The sequence below is a fragment of the Mus caroli genome, unplaced genomic scaffold, assembly GCF_978045245.1.
Source record: "Mus caroli unplaced genomic scaffold, Mus_caroli_1 scaffold_14, whole genome shotgun sequence".
Classification (NCBI taxonomy): Eukaryota; Metazoa; Chordata; class Mammalia; order Rodentia; family Muridae; genus Mus; species Mus caroli.
The window spans coordinates 80,872,946-80,893,199 of NW_028227269.1; the positions used below are offsets into that span (position 1 = coordinate 80,872,946).

Here is a 20,254-nt window from a genome sequence, read left to right on the forward strand (position 1 = left end):
AAAAAAAAAAAAAAAAAAAAAAGCAAGCAGGTAAGGCAGGACTACCCACTGCACAAATTACTTTCCTTCCATTCATTCATTTGTCTGCTAGATGAGTAAGGTCAAGCGGATAGTCTGTGCTGAGGATCAGGCAATAACTGTATGGTCCATATTATGTGGTATTTGGCAGGTAGCGGGTATTCAGTAGATACTGGTTACTAAAACTTCACCTTACCAGGCATAGTGGCTGCACCTGTAGTCACAGCTGCTCCAGAGGCAGTAGAAGGCTGTTTGAGCTCCAGAATGTGGAACCAGCTTTTATGCCTCGCAAGGTGGGATTCCAGTTGACGTCTAAGCAAACAGCACCAAGTGACAGCATCAGCCCCTACCCCTCAGCCCCCATTTTTTCCCTAGTTGCTGGACATTGAGGGAGAGGGTTAAGAGCTCAGCACTGTTTATACTAGTTCTCCAGGTCTACATTTTTATGTTGCAAACTTACTTCTTATTGGGAGCTCAGTATCCTTTGCAAAGTTGTTTGTCAGATGGCAAGCTTCTCAGTGATGAGTGTGTGTCTTGATCACTGCTGTATCAGCTACATCTGGGAATGCTTCACTTAAGGGCAATGTGAACTCTGTTGTATCTCATTTACATCTGGGAATGCTGACTTTGAGGGCAGTGTAAAAGGTATATTTGCCCCCAAGCTGTCCTGCCATTAAGACATTTAGAAGTGTCTCTAGCTGTGTGCTGGTGACACTGGTCTCTACCCAAGCTCTATGCTGGAGCACAGTCAGCACACTGTTCAAATGGTGGTGGTGCAAATCTGCTCAAATTCTTCAATGCCACGGTTATTAATAGGCTTTTTAGTTCAAAACAATTTATTTTAAAGTATGTTTTGATGAATAGATGTCTGTTTTTATTTAAAGGCCTTAGATTAGTAAAGGGGAGATCATTGAGGATCGGTTGGCAGTTTTGTTCAGGCTGTTCCGAAGCCTCTCCTACTTTGTAAATCAGGAAAAGAAATTCCCTGAAACCCCACCATCTGCTCAGTGCTGTAGGATGTGACATGCAGCAATTCCAGCTTACTCCTCTGTCCTTTCTTTTAGCTGGGGGGATTAGAGGTAGTTGTTCCATTGTAGTTTTTGGATCTGAGGCAGAAGAATTAAAAGGATTCCCCGAGAAGGGAGCTAGCTAGCTATTGGCTGGGAGTGTGTCCTGCAGGACTTGTTAGCACTGGGAGGCAAAGCATACCCATCTCTATCTACCTCACTGTATCTCCTGCCTCCACAGCTGAACTATCAACAGAAAGTAGGCATCATGTACTGCAAAGCAGGCCAGAGCACGGAGGAGGAGATGTACAACAACGAGTCTGCAGGCCCAGCCTTTGAGGAGTTCCTTCAGCTGTTGGGGGAACGAGTCCGGCTAAAAGGATTCGAGAAGTATCGTGCGCAGCTTGACACCAAAAGTAAGACATACTTACCCTTCCTGCTCTGCTTGATTTCTCTGCATGCTGATGTGCATTTGCTAAACCATCCATCCAACAGCACTGCCTCTTGCTGCAGAAAATCAGGCTGGGAGGATGCAGCACTAGAAACATCAAAGACCATGGCCGTCTTAGTCAGGGTTTCTATTCCTGCACAAACATCATGACCAAGAAGCAAGTTGGGGAGGAAAGGGTTTATTCGGCTTACACTTCCATACTGCTGTTCATCACCAAAGGAAGTCAGGACTGGAACTCAAGCAGGTCAGAAAGCAGGAGCTGATGCAGAGGCCATGGAGGGATGTTCTTTACTGGCTTGCCTCCCCTGGCTTGCTCAGCCTGCTCTCTTATAGAACCCAAGACTACCAGCCCAGAGATGGTCCCACCCACAAGCGGCCTTTCCCCCTTGATCACTAATTGAGAAAATGCCTTACAGTTGGATCTCATGGAGGCATTTCCTCAACTGAAGCTCTTTTCTCTGTGATAACTCCAGCTGTGTCAAGTTGACACAAAACTAGCCAGTACAATTAACCCCTTGTCAACTTGACACACAAATACATCACTAGTAAGCCTCAATCCTTACATACTTATTCATCCCCAAGATCTAAATAACTTTAAAAGTCCCACAGCCTTTACATATTCTTAAAATTTCAATCTCTTTAAAATATCCATCTCCTTTAAAATCCAAAGTCTTTTTACAATTAAAAGTCTCTTAACTGTGGGCTCCACTAAAACAGTTTCTTCCTTCAAGAGGGAAAATATCAGGGCACAGTCACAATCAAAGCAAAAATCAATCTCCAACCGTCCAATGTCTGGGATTCAACTCACGATCTTCTGGGTTCCTCCAAGGGCTTGGGTCACTTCTCCAGCCATGCCCTTTGTAGCACACACGTCGTCCTCTGGGCTCCAGATGCCTGTACTCCACTGCTGCTGCTGCTCTTGATGGTCATCTCATGGTACTGGCATCTCCAAAACACTGCATGACCCATTCCTGGGCCTTCAATTACAACTGAGGCTGCACCTTCACCAATGGCCTTCTATGGCCTCTCACAGTGCCGTGCCTCAACTGCTCTGTGTGACCCCTTCATGCCTTCAAAACCAGTACCACCTGGGTGACCCTTACACATTACCAAGTCCCAATGCAGCAGGAGTACAACCTTGGCTATCTCTGGAACTCAGCCTCTTTGTGCTTTCAGAAAACACTTCCCAGAAGATGTCACCTCAACGATGCTGGTCTCTTCTTAATCACCGCTAATTTCTTAGCTCCAGCTAACCAGAATCAATAGTCCCAGTAATGCAAAGTTTTTGCTTTAGTAGTTCTGGTATCTTGTTAATCACAGCTGATTCTTCAGCCCCAGCTAACCAGAACTACAAAATCTTCACAATCAAAACAGCAATGGCCCTGAAAAGAGTCTTTAATTTTCCCTCTGAAATTTCACAAACCAGACCTCCATCTTCTGAACTGTTCTCAACATTATCTTCCAAGCTCCTACACAACATCTGACAGAGCTCTTAACAACGAATGGATCTTCAAGCCCAAAGTTCCAAAGTCCTTCCATAGTCCTCCCAAAAACATGGTCAGGTTGTCACAGGAATACCCCACTCTGCTGGTACCAATTTGTGTTAGTCAGGGTTTCTATTCCTGCACAAACATGATGACCAAGAAGCAAGTTGGGGAGGAAAGGGTTTATTTGGCTTACACTTCCATACTGCTGTTCATCACCAAAGGAAGTCAGGACTTGAACTCAAGCAGACCAGGAAGCAGGAGCTGATGCAGAGACCGTGGAGGGATGTTACTTACTGGCTTGCTTCCCCTGGCTTGCTCAGCCTGCTCTCTTATAGAACCCAAGACTACCAGCCCAGAGATGGTCCCACCCACAAGGGTTCCCCCTTGATCACTAATTGAGAAAATGCCTTACAGTTGGATCTCATAGAGGCATTTCCTCAACTGAAGCTCCTTTCTCTGTGATAACTCCAGCTGTGTCAAGTTGACACAAAAGTAGCCAGTACAATGGCCCAAATGGCATCGCTGTCATCAGACCTGTTGGATGGTTCAGGGCTTGGGCACAAATGGTGCTCCGTGTACCAAGTGGAACTGCAGAGATTCCACTACACATGGATGAATGTTAGGAGGACTGAAAAGGCCAGGAACTTAGTCTGATTGTAAGACCTATACATTTTACTTTTATTGGTTTATTATATAATCCTGTGTTCTTCTGCATAGCCAACCTTTACATAACTTTCCTATTTATTTTTACATTCTTGTTTATATCCTTGTTTATATGTGTGTTTGGGTGTTTGTATATGATGTATATGTGCATGTGACTGTATGTGTGTCCACTACTTCTGCCCCCAAGTACCTCTGGAGGCCAAAGACAAACTTCGTGGAGTCTATTCCCTTTTTGGGTTTTTTTTTTTTTTAATCTTTTTGTTTTGGAATCACCATCTCATTATGTGTCTTTGGCTGACCTGGAACTCCTCATGTAGACCAGACTGACCTGGAACTCATAAAGATCTTTCTGTCTCTTCAGTGCTAGGATTAAAGGTGTATGTCACTACACCCAGCTTCTTCCTTCTACCTTTTCGTGGGTTCAAACTCAGGTTACACGACTTTGTGGCAAGTGTCTCTACCAATGGGGCCAGCTTGCTACTCCCATCTGTATCTGTTGTTTCTGTTGCCTACAGTTCTGTTAATGTGGTGATACATGTGTGTACACATGTATGTGTGCACGTAGATGCCACAGGTGAGCCATGGGTGTTGTTCCTCAGGAGTCATCCTTCCTGTGTTTAGAGACCAGAAGTTCACCACAGAAACCAGGCTGGTGGGCAGTGAGCCCCAGGGATTAACCTGTCTCCACCTGCTCAGTACTCACTCGCCAAGCTTGCACCACCACACTTGCTATATTAATATGGGTTTTGAGGATTCGAACTTGGGACTTGATCCATGAGTCATCTCTCTAGTCTGTTTATCTTAAAACTTATTTAGATGTTATGACGACTTTTCTGTGTTGTGTGTCATTGTACTTTGTATTTCCCTACTTCCTGCCTTCCTCCAGGCCCTTGCTGGTCCTCTCTCTCCCCAAGTGCTGTCCCTTCTGCTCCTTTGGTACCAGAATCTAAAAAAACAGGCCTGTTGGTTTGCATCGGTACGTTGATTAAAGGCCTAGTGATGAGTCAATCTGTTTAACTACAGTGCAGAATCCTGCTAGGTTTCTAGAACCCTTCAGGAGAGCAGTTAAGCTCTCAGGTGTTGGTTTGGGAGGCAGTATGTCGTCTTCTGGTGCTCCTCTGTGGGGAGAGAATTTCAATTTTATCTAAAAAACTATCTTTAGACAGCTGTGACCTGTTTTTCTTTGAGAGGGTCTTTGGATTAGCACATATGTGTTGCAGGCTATAGTAATCTCTCTGGTTCTCTGTACAGGAAATTAAATAAGGCATTGACTCATGAAAACAGAAAAGCATTCATAAACTCCACTGCAGGGAGGAATTTCCTGTTGCCATAGTTTTGCTGTTGGCAGCTTAGAGACACCATGCAAGAGCAACTATGAAAAGCCATAAATAGCCTAGCTGCTTAAATAGTATGTTAATGCCTAGTCCTGCTTGCAGCTCTGTAAGATCTTAAATTGTTAGGTGCCCTTCAGCTCTTTGTGTCCCAATGTTGTGATGTCCACCTCACAGAGTCTGTACCTGTCACAAGTTGTAGGGCTCTGCAGATCATCACCAGGGAGAACCCACTGAAATATGTGCCTTGTTTCTATAACTGGGTGGTCAGTGGCAGCCCAGAAGACTGTCTATCAAGCTAACCTGTTGATGATATCATAAAGGCATCCAGAAATGCGTGATGGCTAATAAAGCAGTCAAATCACTAAGATTTAGCCCCAAGTCCTATCAACTTGACAGCTAGAGAAAGATGGACCTAGCTTGGCAAGCTGCCTCTGACTGCACAATCTAGAATTATGTAATATATTCTATAAAAGTGTCCCTTTCTCACTGAGAGGATCCTGATAGAGTTACTTCTCTGCTTTTACAGAATAAATATGCCTTCATCTGTTTTTTCTTGGTGTAACAAAATACCCAAGGCTAGCTAGTTTGGGAAGAAAACAGGTTGGCTCAGTTCTGGAGGCATAAAACCATGGTGCTGGCGTGTGCTGTGCTCCTGTGGAAGCCTCCCAGTGTCGGGCACAGGTGGAGGAGATCACACTGTAGGATGAGAAACCAGGAAGATGGGCAGGACTGAACTCAGGAGGTAGAGGCAGGAGGATCAGAAATTCAATGTTGTCCTTGGCTAAATAGTAAGTTTGAGGCCAAACTGGTTTTGTGAGACCCTGTCCCAAAGGCTGTTCCTCAGTAGAGCTTATGCAGATCTATGAATGTGCAGGTTTTACCAAATTCAAACACTTTGTGTGGTTTGTGTGTGTGTGTGTGTGTGCTTAGCCCCTCTGGTCTCCTGTTGCATATTGGTTGTATATTGTCACTAGTGTTCCAAAAGCTAATGAGGCTCTGGTTTTATTTGTTCAGCTTTTCCACACTGTTATGCTTCCGTTTTGATAATTTCTATCAGCACATCTTCAGCTTCCTTTCTCTTCCCCCCTCCCATTCTGTAGAACATCCTAATTCACACTAATTTGATCCAGTGACACTTCCAATAAAATACGGTATTATCAACCAGAAGTTGTACTTGGTAATTTTTTAAGTCTTCCATTCTCTGAGCTTCATTGGGTTCATCTTGTCCTTTAAATCCTCTAGGATTTCTGTTTGTGTCTTCCTGGATTTCTTCTTGGTATTGGATTTTTCCTGGATTGCGTTCCGCCTCAGTGCTCCAGCTGGCTGCTTACTTAAGAAGTGCTGCACTTTCTGAATGCCATCACTGTGTAGATGTCACTGAACACCCCAAAAGAACCGCGTGGTTTCCCTGAAGCTTGATTAGCCTTGCCTACAGCTACGTACAAGTAGTAGCCTTGTAGTGTTTCTAAGGCATGAAGTGGCATTGACCTGACCAGCATCCTGTTGAATTAGATGTCTCCAGTGTGCCTGTGTGGGATGGATTCACATGTCTTCTAACTCTGAACAGTTTGGTGGCTCCTGCTCTAGTTATTTTCTTTGTTTGTCTTTTAGGAAGGAGCCCTGTGCATATGTAGATTATTTTTGTCCAGTACTTAAGGGTACCTGGTTCAGATATTGAGCTTTTCTGGCTCTGAGCTTTGCCTCTCCTGGAGACTAAGCTCAGTACTGATCGATATTCTGCAAGTGTTAGTTGCTTCAGACTTCCTGAACTCCATTGTATGCTGGCTTCTCTCTTCAGACTGGGCTTAGCCTATCCTGTGCCACTGTCCCAAAATTCCACCTGAGTAGTGAACTGGGACATTATAGGGCTCACCTTACTTCCTTGTTGCCACCTCTCACTGACCCCATCCCAGCATGGACCACAGACTGTCCAATGATGTCCTTTGTTGGATGTTTGAAATGAGTTGGTTCAAATATATCTTACCAAATTTTCAAATTTATAGTGAGAATTATGGCTGGAACAGAAGTTCTAGTTCACTTTTATATTCAGTCAATCAGTCTGTCAGTCAGTCAGTCTGTGCATGCATGCTATCTTAGTGGAACCCCACAAATTGCTAGCTAAATTGTCTTTATATACATTCACATGCCTATGGTTAGATAGCTAATAAGCATTATGGACCTGTGACAGATCTGGTGGTATGGCTGGTTAATGCATGAACATGAATCCATGACTTGACCTCCAGTCTCTGTCCCTTCCCTTTCTGGTGCACTTGGCCTTTTCACACCCAAATTGTCTGGTGAGACACTTCTGCTTATCATCGTAACTGTTTTGAGGTTTTTAGTCTGCTGTGAAGCAGGAGAGTCAGGAAAGCTAAGCCTGGTGAAACAATGGAGTCATTTCTTCTCTTTCCTACCCATCTGCACAAAGTCCGTTCTCTCATCTCAGCAGTAAAGACAAACAAATAAGTATCAGATAAATATGTTGTTGGCTGGAACAGATCTCTAAAGAAATGTTCAGCAGTGAATTTTTGGGCTTCCTGTTTGTTTCCAGATTTGGTTGGCAAACACACTAGAATAAAGAGAAAAATAAACTTCTCTCTATGACATTGATTTGAAAGCTGGAGACCACCCTCATTTTAAGCTATATTTACGGATGATTATTTGAGAAGCTTTTGCCTGAATGAAGCTTGGTTGTCAAGTCAGCATACAGGGAACTTTGAGGCCCTTTGTGAAGCATTCCTCAGCGCCCTGCCCTCCCTAATTCACTGCAGTGTTGTGTGCCACCTCAGGATTTCAGCTGCAGCCAAAGGGCAGCTGGAGTATATGCTTTAGCCTAGACTCACTCAGGCTTTAGAAAGAACATAGAACCTTGGGGGGCTGGAGAGACAGTTCAGTGGTTAAGAGTACATGTTCTTACATCAAAACAATTATCCATCCTGACCAAGTAGGTTTCATTCCAGGGATGCAGGGATGGAGGCATGGTTTAATATATGGAAATCCATCAACGTAATCCACTATATAAACAAACTCAAAGACAAAAACCACATGATCATCTCCTTAGATGTGGAGAAAGCATTTGACAAAATCCAACACCCCTTCATGATACAAGTCTTGGAAAGATCAGGAATTCGAGACCCATACCTAAACATGATAAAAGCAATCTATACCAAACCAGTAGCCAACATCAAAGTAAATGGTGAGAAGCTAGAAGCAATTCCAATAAATAAATAAATAAATAAATAAATAAATAAAACAGGAACTAGACAAGGCTGCCCACTTGAAGTCCTAGCCAGAGCAATTCGACAACAAAAGGAGATCAAGGGGATACAAATTGGAAAGGAAGAAGTCAAAATATCACTTTTTGCAGATGATATGATAGTATATATAAGTGACCCTAAAAATTCCACCAGAGAACTCCTATACCTGATAAACAGCTTCAGTGAAGTAGCTGAATATAAAATTAACTCAAACAAGTCAATGGCCTTTCTCTACACAAAGGATAAACAGGCTGAGAATAAAATTAGAGAAACAACACCCTTCACAATAGTCACAAATAATATAAAATACCTTGGTGTGACTCTAACTAAGGAAGTGAAAGATCTCTATGATAAGAACTTCAAGTCTCTGAAGAAAGAAATTAAAGAAGATCTCAGAAGATGGAAAGATCTCCCATGCTCATGGATTGAGAGGATCAATATAGTGAAAATGGCTATCTTGCCAAAAGCAATCTACAGATTCAATGCAATCCCCATCAAAATTCCAACTCAATTCTTCAACAAATTAGAAAGGGCAATTTGCAAATTCATCTGGAATAACAAAAGACCTAGGATAGCAAAAACTCTTCTCAAGGATAAAAGAACCTCTGGTGGAATCACCATGCCTGATCTAAAGCTGTACTACAGAGCAATTGTGATAAAAACTACATGGTACTGGTATAGTGACAGACAAGTAGACCAATGGAATAGAATTGAAGACCCAGAAATGAACCCACACACCTATGGTCACTTGATCTTTGACAAGGGAGCTAAAAACATCCAGTGGAAAAAAGACAGCATTTTCAACAAATGGTGCTGGCCTAACTGGCGGTTATCATGTAGAAGAATGAGAATTGATCCATTCCTATCTCCTTGTACTAAGGTCAAATCTAAGTGGATCAAGGAACTCCACATAAAACCAGAGACAGTGAAACTTATAGAGGAGAAAGTGGGGAAAAGCCTCGAAGATATGCGCACAGGGGGAAAATTCCTGAATAGAACAGCAATGGCTTGTGCTGTAAGATCGAGAATCGACAAATGGGACCTCATAAAATTACAAAGCTTCTGCAAGGCAAAAGACACTGTTAATAAGACAAAAAGGCCACCAACATATTGGGAAAGGATCTTTACCTATCCTAAATCAGATAGGAGACTCATATCCAATATATATAAAGAACTCAAGAAGGTGGACTCCAGAAAATCAAATAACCTCATTACAAAATGGGGTTGAGAGCTAAACAAAGAATTCTCAACTGAGGAATACTGAATGGCTGAGAAGCACCTGAAAAAATGTTTAGCATCCTTAATCATCAGGCAAATGCAAATCAAAACAATCCTGAGATTCCACCTCATACCAGTCAGAATGGCTAAGAAAAAAAATTCAGGTGACAGCAGATGCTGGCGATATGGAGAAAGAGGAACACTCCTCCATTGTTGGTGAGATTGCAAGCTTGTACAACCACTCTGGGAATCAGTCTGGTGGTTCCTCAGAAAATTGGACATAATACTACTGGAGGATCCCACAATACCTCTCCTGGGCATATATCCAGAAGATGTTCCAACTGGTAAGAAGGACACATGCTCCACTACGTTCATATTAACCTTATTTATAATAGCCAGAATCTGGAAAGAACCCAGATGTCCCTCAGCAGACTAATGGATACAGAAAATGTGGTACATTTACACAATGGAGTACTACTCAGCTATTAAAAAGAATGAATTTATGAAATTCCTAGGCAAATGGATGGACCTGGAGGGCATCATCCTGAGTGAAGTAACCCAATCACAAAAGAACTCACATGATATGTAATCACTGATAAGTGAAACTTAGAATACCCAAGATACAAGATACAATTTGCTAAACACATGAAACTCAAGAACAAAGACCAAAGTGTGGACACTTTGCCCCTTCTTAGAATTGGGAACAAAACACCCATGGAAGGAGTTACAGAGACAAAGTTTGGAGCTGAGACGAAAGGATGGACCATCTAGAGACTGCCGTACCGGGGGATCCATCCCATAATCAGCCTCCAAATGCTGACACCATTGTATATACTAGCAAGATTTTGCTGAAAGGACCCTGATATAGCTGTCTCTTGTGAGGCGATGTCAGTGCCTGGCAAACACAGAAGTGGATGCTCACAGTCAGCTATTGGATGGACCACAGGGCCCCCAATGGAGGAGCTAGAGAAAGTACTCAAGGAACTGAAGGGGTCTGCAACCCTATAGGCGGAACTACAATATGAACTACCCAGTACCCCTGGAGCTCGTGTCTCTAGCTGCATATGTATCAGAAGATGGCCTAGTCGGCCATCATTTTAAAGAGAGGCCCCTAGGTCTTGCCAACTTTATATGCTCCAGTACAGGGGAATGCCGGGCCAAGAAGTGGGAGTGGGTGAGTAGGGGAGTGGGGGGGGGATCTGGGGACTTTTGGGATAGCATTTGAAATATAAATGAAGAAAATATCTAATTAAAACATAAATTTAAAAAAAAACCATAGGCACTCAATAATCTCTAGTCAATTTAAAAAAAAAAAAAAAAGAGTACATGTTGTTCTTCCTGAAGATCCAGGTCCGATTCCCAGGACCCACGAGGTTGCTCACAATCATCTGGAACTCTAATTTCAGAAGATCCAGTGCCCTCTTGGGTTTTATGGGCACAAGGTACAAACATGGTGTACTTATATGTATTCAGGAAAAACAGTACTAATAAAAATATTCAATCTTTAGGAAAAGAAAAAGCAGTCCCTTATTTGGAGTAAGCCCTGATGGAAGAGAGGGATAAGGCACCCACAGGGCCACTCAGGGTTCTAGACACAGAGTGTGAACTACACATACAAAATCTTAACTGAATAAAATGTTAAGTTTAATATGTGTGTGTGTGTGTGTGTGTGGTGAGTATATATGACAGTGGACACACATACACATGTGACAGTACCTGTGTGGAGGTCAGAGAAGGACTTTGGGGAGTCACTTCTTTCCTTTCAAGGCAAGATGATTTTTGTTGGTTCTGCTGTGTATGTGTACTCAAGGTGGGTCTCCTGTTTCTACTTCCCATCATGCCTGGGATTACTGGGTTAACAGGTGTGTGCCTCTGCATCTGGCTTTTTTATGGGGGTTCTAACGATTGAATTTGAGTTGTCAGGTATATATGTAAAGCTCTCATTTTAAGCTGCTGAGTCATCTTGCTGGACCCAAAGTTTAAATTCCAACCAGGACATTTACTGAGGATCTTATAACCTAGCACTTTCCCAAACTTTATTTCACTGTTGTTAACAGTGAGCATACCAAACAATGGAGAAGGGACTATTGGTGGCCAAATTATACCCCAGGGTCCAAACCTTGCCCTGTCTCAGAAAAGCATACTTGATTCCTAGTGTGCATCTAAACATTGACTCCAGCATCCCCAGATCCTGAGGGAGGATTACATGCATGGGAAGTCTGTCTCGAGCAGAGAGCTCTTAACCCGCCCCTTAACTACTATGCTATTTCAAATGAGGTAAGCATTATGGCCAGGTCCAACACATCCTAATCTTTCCCAAGCAGTCCCACCAACTGGAACAAATGTTGAAACATGAGTCCATTGGAGCCATTCTCTTTCAAACCACTGTGATGGATGTCTGTCTTACTTATGTATTGGGGCACTCAGGATCAAAGCCAGGGCTTCACATGCCCGGCAAGAAGTCTCTCACTCAACTACACCTCCAGCCTCCTTAGGCTAGACAGTTTTCAGAAAGTGCTTTTGTCTTGGCCATCTTCTTTGTCTTGTCTTTCCTGCAGTACTCAAGAAAACCTCACATGAACACCTTCTTGGCTTCTTCTCAGTTTCACACATACCATTATCGTCTTAGCTTCCTACATGGGTTAAGTCGGAAGTCAAGACTATCAGAGGTGCTGGCGTCACCTTGGACCTGCTTCTGCAGACTTGAAGCACCTTCAAGTCGAAATGCTGCTGCTGACTTGCTGTTTTGCCCACAGCTTCCTAAAGCTTTGCTGTGATCTTTTACAGCAGACAGCCTTGTCTTCCCTTTGTTGTTCTCTATCTTAATATTGCCTGCTCTTAGTATTACCTGCTTTGAGTAATGAGAGTTTTATTTGAGATTTCAGATAAGATCTTTCTATGTAGCCCAAACCGTCCTCTAACTCAGATCCTCCTTTCTCAGCCTGCCAAGTTCTAGGATTATAGATGTGTGTCCGATCATGCCTGATAAAGGATTTTCTTCTTAGGACATAATTGTTGAGTATGATGGCATTCATAACTATGTGCAGCTCAGTGATTCTGTGAGTTGGAGGTGGTCATATGACTGTCAAGGCTACTGGGGTTTACTACTAGTCATGTGGTGGTACATACCTTTAGTCCTAGCTCCTAGCATTTGCGAGGCAGAGGCAGGCAGATCTCCAAGTTTGAGGCCAGCCTGGTGTGCAGAGTGAGTTCCAAGACAGCCAGGGCTACATAGAGAAACCCTGTCTCTATAAACCATAAGAAAAAAGGATTGAGCCCATCCAACTACACTACAGATAAGCATTAGCTTTTCTGAGCTGGCTCACTATGTATTCTCTTCAATGAGATTTAAACAATATCTTTGTTTCCTTTTCCCAGATTGCCATCCTCTTAAGGCTTTGATGGTTTCAGGGTCACTAGAAGCAAAGCAAGAACACCAAATATTACAGTCCTAGAAGATTTGAGAACATTTCTTTTCTCTTCTCTCTGGAACCATTCACGCTTGTATCCTGTACATAGTAACCTCAGAATTGGGAAACTGCTTTTTTCTTGTTAAGGAAGTTCTCACTGTTTTGGCCTTAGTCTCATCTCTAACCTTATGAAACCATTTTCAGACTGTTCAAAATACGAACAAACTGTGGGGTTTCTAGATATCCCAAGAAAAAGGCTGGTCAGGCAGCGTCCAGCACATGAAGTTAGGTGTGCAGAGAACGAAAGGGCTAAAAGTGGCAAAGCAGATTGCTGTCCAGAGAACATTTCCTTCTGGTGGTCGTGTTCATAAGCCAAGCGCAGTTAAGAAATGCTGGTGGCTGTATTTCTTCCTAGCTCATCAGTTTGGCTTAAAATCAGCTTGAAACCCATCAAAGCTGCCACATTCACCTCAAAGTCTTGCAAGGTATTTATAGCAGGTTGATCTGCAGATATTTATAGCAGGTTCCTAACTATAGATAAGTTCTTCATACTTAAAACAAGCCTGAAGCAGTTGAGAAAGACCCTCTTTTATAGTAATGGCCCTTTCTGGCGGTGGTCATTAATATTTATGAGGGTTTTTCTTGAGTACTTACTTGTTGCTATGTATTTTGCAATTATGAAAAGTCATTTTTGCTTTGTTCTATATTTAGCTTATTTCTTTGCATTTTTCATGAACTTCCAAGCGAAGATCCTCCAGTAAACTCGAGGCTGAAGCTCAGGGACCAGGATCATGTTTCTAAATCTGAAAGTTTGATCGTGTGCTGGAGCAGCACCTCAGAGTGTGGGAGCTCCTGCACCAGTGTCCTATTGCGCTGTTGAAGCTAGGCTCCTTTTGGGACCTTCTGCCCACTGCAGTGGAGCTGGGTGTGCCCTGCAGATTTTGTCTTTTCAAGAGGCTTCCCCACTAGTGCTTGCATCCTGATTTTGAAAACTCCTGCCTGCCTCTTATGCATGCCAGTGACTTTGTCTTGCTATGTCATTCACTAAAACACAGTAGTTACCATTCACTGACATGTAGTCAAGTATGGTCCTCAAAAAAGTATGGTTGGTGGTTAAGTCTACCGTAGCCAAATGAATGCTGTTAGGTTCTCTGGGGAGTCTGGAAATCCAGGCCTTTGAGTCTCAGCAGTCCCTTGCAGCTGGCTGGTTCTTTTTTGTTCATTTTGTTTTTTCCTTACTGTAGGTGCCTGTGGGCACATTGATTGGAAAATCATTTTTATTTAGATAGTAGAGGTTGTTTTTCCTTAGGGACAACATGTTAAAGGACTCTCATGCCTTTAACACTTGAGGGCACTCCTTTGACTTTGGTCTCCAGTGTTAATCTTTCAACACTCTTAATTGAATTGGAAATATTAGCAAATTGGTTTTCAATGTCTGTGAAGGTGAATGTGAAATTATTTTTTGTTGGTTTTGCCAGACCTAGATTGAATTTAGCATTTCCTTCAGTTATAAACATAGACGACCAGCCACCTGTGATTTTGTTGCCAGTAGCAAGCAGACAGACCTTTGTTGTCACAGCTGCTGACAGTAATACTGCTTGTGCTCAGGACTAGTCCGCATTGCAGCAGCAAGTAGGGCATCTGCTGGGATCGTTATAAAGCTTACAGCATTTAACTGTCACCTCAATTTTTATTTATATTTTGATTTTTTTTTTAAAGATAAGATCTTGCCCTATATAGTCCAGTCTAGCTTAGAACTCCAAGTGTAGCCCCCAGGGTTGCCGTGAACTTGAGATGTTCCCATCTAAGCCTCTTGAGCACAGGATTATTGGGGTGAACCACCATGCCTGGCAATAGCATATTTTAAATTGATAGTTAGGTTTCTATTTTTATTTTTGCATGCATATTTTTATATATGTATACATGTATATATGTATATACAAACATACATGTGGGGTGTGTGCATGTGTGGATGAATGCAGGCATACCTGCACATGAATGTGTGTGAGTGTGGAGACCAAAGGTTGCCATTAGATGTCCTCCTTGATCATTCTCATCTTGCTGTGACGATGCCCTGTCTGTCACCTCACTGTGCTTGAATTAGGCACCACTGGAGAGCCTCTTACTGTGGACAAACATTTCACCCAATGAGCCATGTCCCACTCCCCACCCCCCAGTTTGTTTGTTTGAGAATTTACTTTATTCGTTCACAAATTTTCTAGAAAACATCCATTCTGAGAAAGTACCCATCTATAGACTTCTTAGGAGTTCAAGAGAGAATTGGGTATTTAAAAAACGAGTCAAAACACATCAATCGGCTCTTTACTTTCTCAGTCGTTTTTGAAGGCATTCTCTTGGTGAGTTCTTTTCCAGGCCTCACAGTCGTCTCACCTGTTGTATTATTTTTCCTGAACTGTAGCTGACTCCACTGGAACCCACTCTCTGTACACAACCTACAAAGACTATGAGATAATGTTCCATGTCTCCACCATGCTGCCCTACACACCTAACAACAAGCAACAGGTAAGAGCCGCTGTCGTCCATGCTCCACTTACTGCACTTCCCCCAGAAGCCTGAGTGGTGAGTGTGCGAAATCTGCAGCCAGAATGTAGTATTGCACCTGTCACAGCAGCAGGGCGCTTTGTGCTTTGTGAAAGCAGGAAATAGCGAGTGAGCCGAAAACAAATGAAGAGACTCAAATTCTAGGTTAACAGCCAGCTGGACGGCTTTGTGAATTAATCATTTGCTTTTCACACCGGGGATCGAGGTTTTCATGAGATCTGAAGAGAACAAGTTGAGGTCACCGTGATTGGATGACTCTGCAGAGGGCCTACACAAGTGGGCAAAGATTCTTCTCAAGAAGCCGGTGCTTAAAACAGGGAGTACTGATGCTTCATCTAGAGTCCAAGGGAAATTGAACCCAGCAGCAAGAATGTCAGGGAGAGTGTCAGGAGGGTCCAGAGCCGTGTTCTTCCTCAGCAGGAAAGGGCAAGGAATAGAACTGATAATGTCCAATGTAACTACACTGAGGCCTGCAGAGATCAGGGACACTCCTAGTCACCAAGCACAAGAGGAATGATGGAACCAAGATGTACAGACTGTCATGGAGGAAGATGGAAGCTGACAGTTCTGTTGGGACAATATCAGCAGTCACGATTTGGGAAACTAGTTCAAAATAAATGTCAGATTGAACCTGAGAAGAAGCCGAAAGCACACATTCTCTCCTAACATACCCATTGCACACTTGCCCAGTTTCACGGCTGACTTCCTATGAAGTATGCATGTTTCATTGTCTGTTGTACTAACAGGGCCGGCTGCAGAGTGAATCAGGGCTCCTTAGTCCATCACTCAGCTAACCTCACACCTTGCTGCTTTGGGTTCACTCTCAAGCCTAAGTAAAAAAGCTTTGTTTTTCCAGGTCAGTTACCAAAGTGATCAAAAATAGGAAAGACAACAGTGAGTAGCCATAAATCTGCAGTAAGCCCATCTCTGGCCTAGACTCTGTGCACGGTTTATAGACTTCTGAGTGGAAAACACCATTCTGAGAGAGATAAAGTAAACGCTAATGAATAATCATTGAGGAAAAAGAGAATCTGTTGCTTTGCAGAAAACATGAGATCTGTCAGTCAGGGTACTGTATTTACTATCAGGATGTAGCTGCTGAAGTGCTGGGCAGAGGAAGTTACCATTTCAGTGCACAACTGTGTACATAGTTTAATTTGGGGAATCAATGAAAGCAAAAACATTACAGTCCTAAATTAAAATGTTAATCTCTCCTGCTACATACTAAGAATTTTTATTCTCTAGCTAATTTTTCTTCTGTGTAGATAACTTTATACATAGAAATACATTTAAAGAGAATACCTTTTAAAATATTTTACATGTATTTTAAATAAATACAGTTTTGTTTACATTTAGCATAAGACAAATGGGTTTGAGTCCTTATAAAAACATGAATTCCACATATCAAGACATACTGAAGAATGATCTTGCAGGAAAAAAGATACCGACATATGTGTAGAGTGGAGAGGTGATGTTTGCTTTTACCCATGACTTCACTGTAATTTGAACGTTTTGCTACATTCTAAATAGCAATCAGTTCACACCAGGCTTCATCTCCATCCTGTCTGATACTTAGAAATAAACTTCCTCACTGGGTGATAACTTGAAGTGCTTTCAAATTCCTAAGGTTGAAAGTATGTTTCCCGGGGCTGCAGAATCAGCTTGGCACTGTGGTGCCCTTCTGGAGGACTCAGGCTTAGTTCCCAACATCCACTTGGTGCCTTACAATGATCTATAACTTCAGTTTCAGGGGGTCCAACACCCTCTGCTGGCCTCTACAGGTATCAGGCATGCATGCAATGCACAGATATGCATGCATGCAGAACATTCTACCATAAAATAAAGCAGTAGCTTTTTTAAAAGTATGTTTCCCAGACATTTTTCTCTAAACTTCCAACTCTGATCTAAAAGGCTGCCGTCTTCCAGCTGGAGGCCAACACTAAGTTATTGGTTTTATGGAATTTCCATGCTTTAATATCCCTAGAGAACTTAAAAATGAGTTGTATAGGTTTGTGTGCAGCATAGTTAGTTGTTGTGATTTGTACTTGTTTTGTTTCCAAGAGCGTCCATAAAACAAAGATGAGAAAAACAGACGTCACTCCAATTTTTTATAGGATAATCCCACTGTCTGAGGAGCCTCCTCCGAAGGAACTGACTGGCTTGATGTGCCTGAATTTGAAACCCTGACCTAGTGTGAGAGCAGGAGTCAGAAGGGAAACTGAAACAGGGCTCTGTAATTAAGGAAGGTGTTCAAACCTTAGACCTAACCTGCCTTTAAATTATTACTTGTGCCTTTGTCCACATGCTCTGGAAAGGAAACTGACATAATCGTGTTGTAATTACCTTAGTCCTTCCTCATCTCTAAAGCTCTTTTCCAGTGGCAAGTTTCTTGCCTGAAAACAGAACACAACTGTTGCTATAGAAACTGAGGTTCTGGGCATGTCTGCTTTTAGTTAGCTTTGTTTGAATGGCTATATCCTTTATGCAAATTTTAGAATATCCAATTCCATCCATGTTCCTCCTTTGGAGAGGATGCTAAGACAGGCTGGAATACTGACAGGATCTGCTGTGATCCCTGCACCGGCCAGCCTACCTTGTGGACTAGATGCCTTCAACATAGGCAGTGGTGGAGGGTGTCTCTAAGCATCCTTGTGCATGCTCATGCTTGCTTGTTTTCTTGTAGCTCCTGAGGAAGCGGCACATTGGGAATGACATTGTGACAATAGTTTTCCAAGAGCCTGGAGCACAACCATTCAGCCCGAAAAACATTCGATCTCACTTTCAGCATGTTTTTGTCATTGTCCGGGCTCACAACCCTTGCACTGAGAGTGTCTGTTACAGGTAGGTATGGAGCTGCAGTGGCTGAGTGGGTGGTGGGTGATGGCTATGCAGCCCTCCCCCCAGCTCTTGTGTTCTGGAGTACGTGGGAAGTCTGTTGCTGTCATCTTTAGCTCTGCATTGTGTGCACAGTTGGCTAAATTCACATGATGATGTCACAGGCGGTACTGGCATTCCCTGGGCTTGTGGTTAGACACCTGTCCTTCCATTTGCACCTCCTCCTTAGGTGCTGTCCCTCATCCACACCATCTGGTCACCAACTAACTAGTTACTCATGCTGCTAATTATATATTCCTATTGGCAAGGCAAGAACAGAGATGAATGTTCATAATAAATAGAAGTTCATTTTTTTATTGTTGCTATTAAAAAGTCCTTTACTCTAACATTTCTAAGCATACTCTTAAAGGCTTTTTTTGTGTTTTATTAGACATTTGTTGTAATTATTTCAAATACCTTGAGCATTTCTCCTGTGCTGTCTACTAGATTTGTCAAAGGATTTTATACTATCATGTAGGTAGACAGTGAAACCCTTTTGAACGCTGGGAAGTATGGCTAGTGGACTGCCATACAATGTATTTTTTTAATTATTAATTTATGCATATGAGTACACTGTAGCAGTCTTCAGACACACCAGAAGGGGGCATTGGATCCCATTACAGATGGTTGTGAGCCACTATGTGGTTGCTAGGGGTTGAACTCAGGACCTCTGGAAGCGCAGTACTCTTAATGGCTGAGCCATCTCTCCACCCTCCTCCCATACAATGTATTTTAAAGTAACCCTTTTCTTTTCAATCCTTTGTCTAAATCAGCACTGCCCAATGAAAACAGTGCAAGCCATGGACTAATTTTGTTTTTCATTGTTTTTCTGAATGTTGAAATTATAATTTAATTCTATTTTCTCCTTCCCCTTCCTACTTCCAAACCCTACTATATACCCAGCCTCACTCTCCTTCAAGCTCATGACCTCTTTATTTCACTAATTAGCCAGATTTAAAACTAAACAAAACAAACAAATAAATACCTAAGTAGGCAAAAGAAAGTTTGACACTATCTTGATCCAGTGTTTTATGTCATTTACTAAATATATCTAAGTTATTTCTATATAATAAGCTATATAATTTAAAATGCTGATTGATAACAGTTGTGACTCTACCCTTCTCGTGGTGGTGGTGATGGTGGCAGTGGCAGTGGCGGCGGCGGTGGTGGTTTTTGTTTTTTTTCCAAGACTGGCTCTGACTGTAACTCTGGGACTCACTCTGTAGACCAAGCTGCTCTTAATCTCTCAGAGACCCCACCTCCCTTTGCCTCCTGTGCGCTGGAATTAGTGGGACGGAGAACATGCGGCAGTGCGCCCAGTGGCTGGGACCTTTCTCTGGACTGGGTAGGGTGCCTTTCTAGAGCATGTCTTGACTCTAGCAAAAGGCACCCTAGGGTTTCCTCACTTTTCCCTGAGTGCCTTGGTCTCTGTTATGATCTCGTGACACAGATGAAAATGCAGTGACATACCACATCGTTCTAGGACATTTTGTGAAAACATTGTCTGCATCTTATGTCAGTCTATAAGTTTTACATTAACTAAATTTTAATCTAATTTGATGTTCCTCTACACACGATCCACATTTCACATGCTCAGTAGCTACTCTTGCCTGATAGCCACCAGCCTGCATCACTGCCCGGGCAGCGTCAAGGCCATGTGCAGTTCTCTTTTGTTTACAGTGCATACACAGATACATAAGGCTATGAAATGGTGGGTTTTCTGTCACTCTCTGAAATTCTTGCTTAAGGAGCCCATCTTCTCTTGTTTAATTTTATATTTTGTATATGAGTGTTTTGATTACATTTATGTCTATGCACCAAGTGCGTGGCTGTTGCCAGAAGAGACCAGATCCCCTGAAACTGGAGTTGCTATAATGATTTGGAGGATGGGTCAGTAGAAGGAGAAGTTATAAGGATATTTAATCAAGAAAATAGGATTCACCTATAAACACAGCTATATAAACACAGATGGA

At 42.5% G+C, this 20,254-nt stretch overlaps 1 protein-coding gene across 11 annotated transcripts in view; it reads left to right on the forward strand.

Annotated features, from left to right (window-relative positions):
- Sipa1l1 (signal induced proliferation associated 1 like 1) overlaps positions 1-20,254 on the forward strand; it is a 275,601-nt gene that overhangs the window by 194,262 nt on the left and 61,085 nt on the right. For all 11 annotated transcript variants that reach the window (XM_029484700.2, XM_029484698.2, XM_021178588.3 and 8 more), the window contains 3 exons: positions 1,267-1,441; positions 15,265-15,368; positions 18,091-18,248. In XM_029484700.2, the coding sequence (XP_029340560.1) occupies positions 1,267-1,441; positions 15,265-15,368; positions 18,091-18,248 (437 nt within the window). The remainder of the gene's footprint in view (positions 1-1,266; positions 1,442-15,264; positions 15,369-18,090; positions 18,249-20,254) is intronic.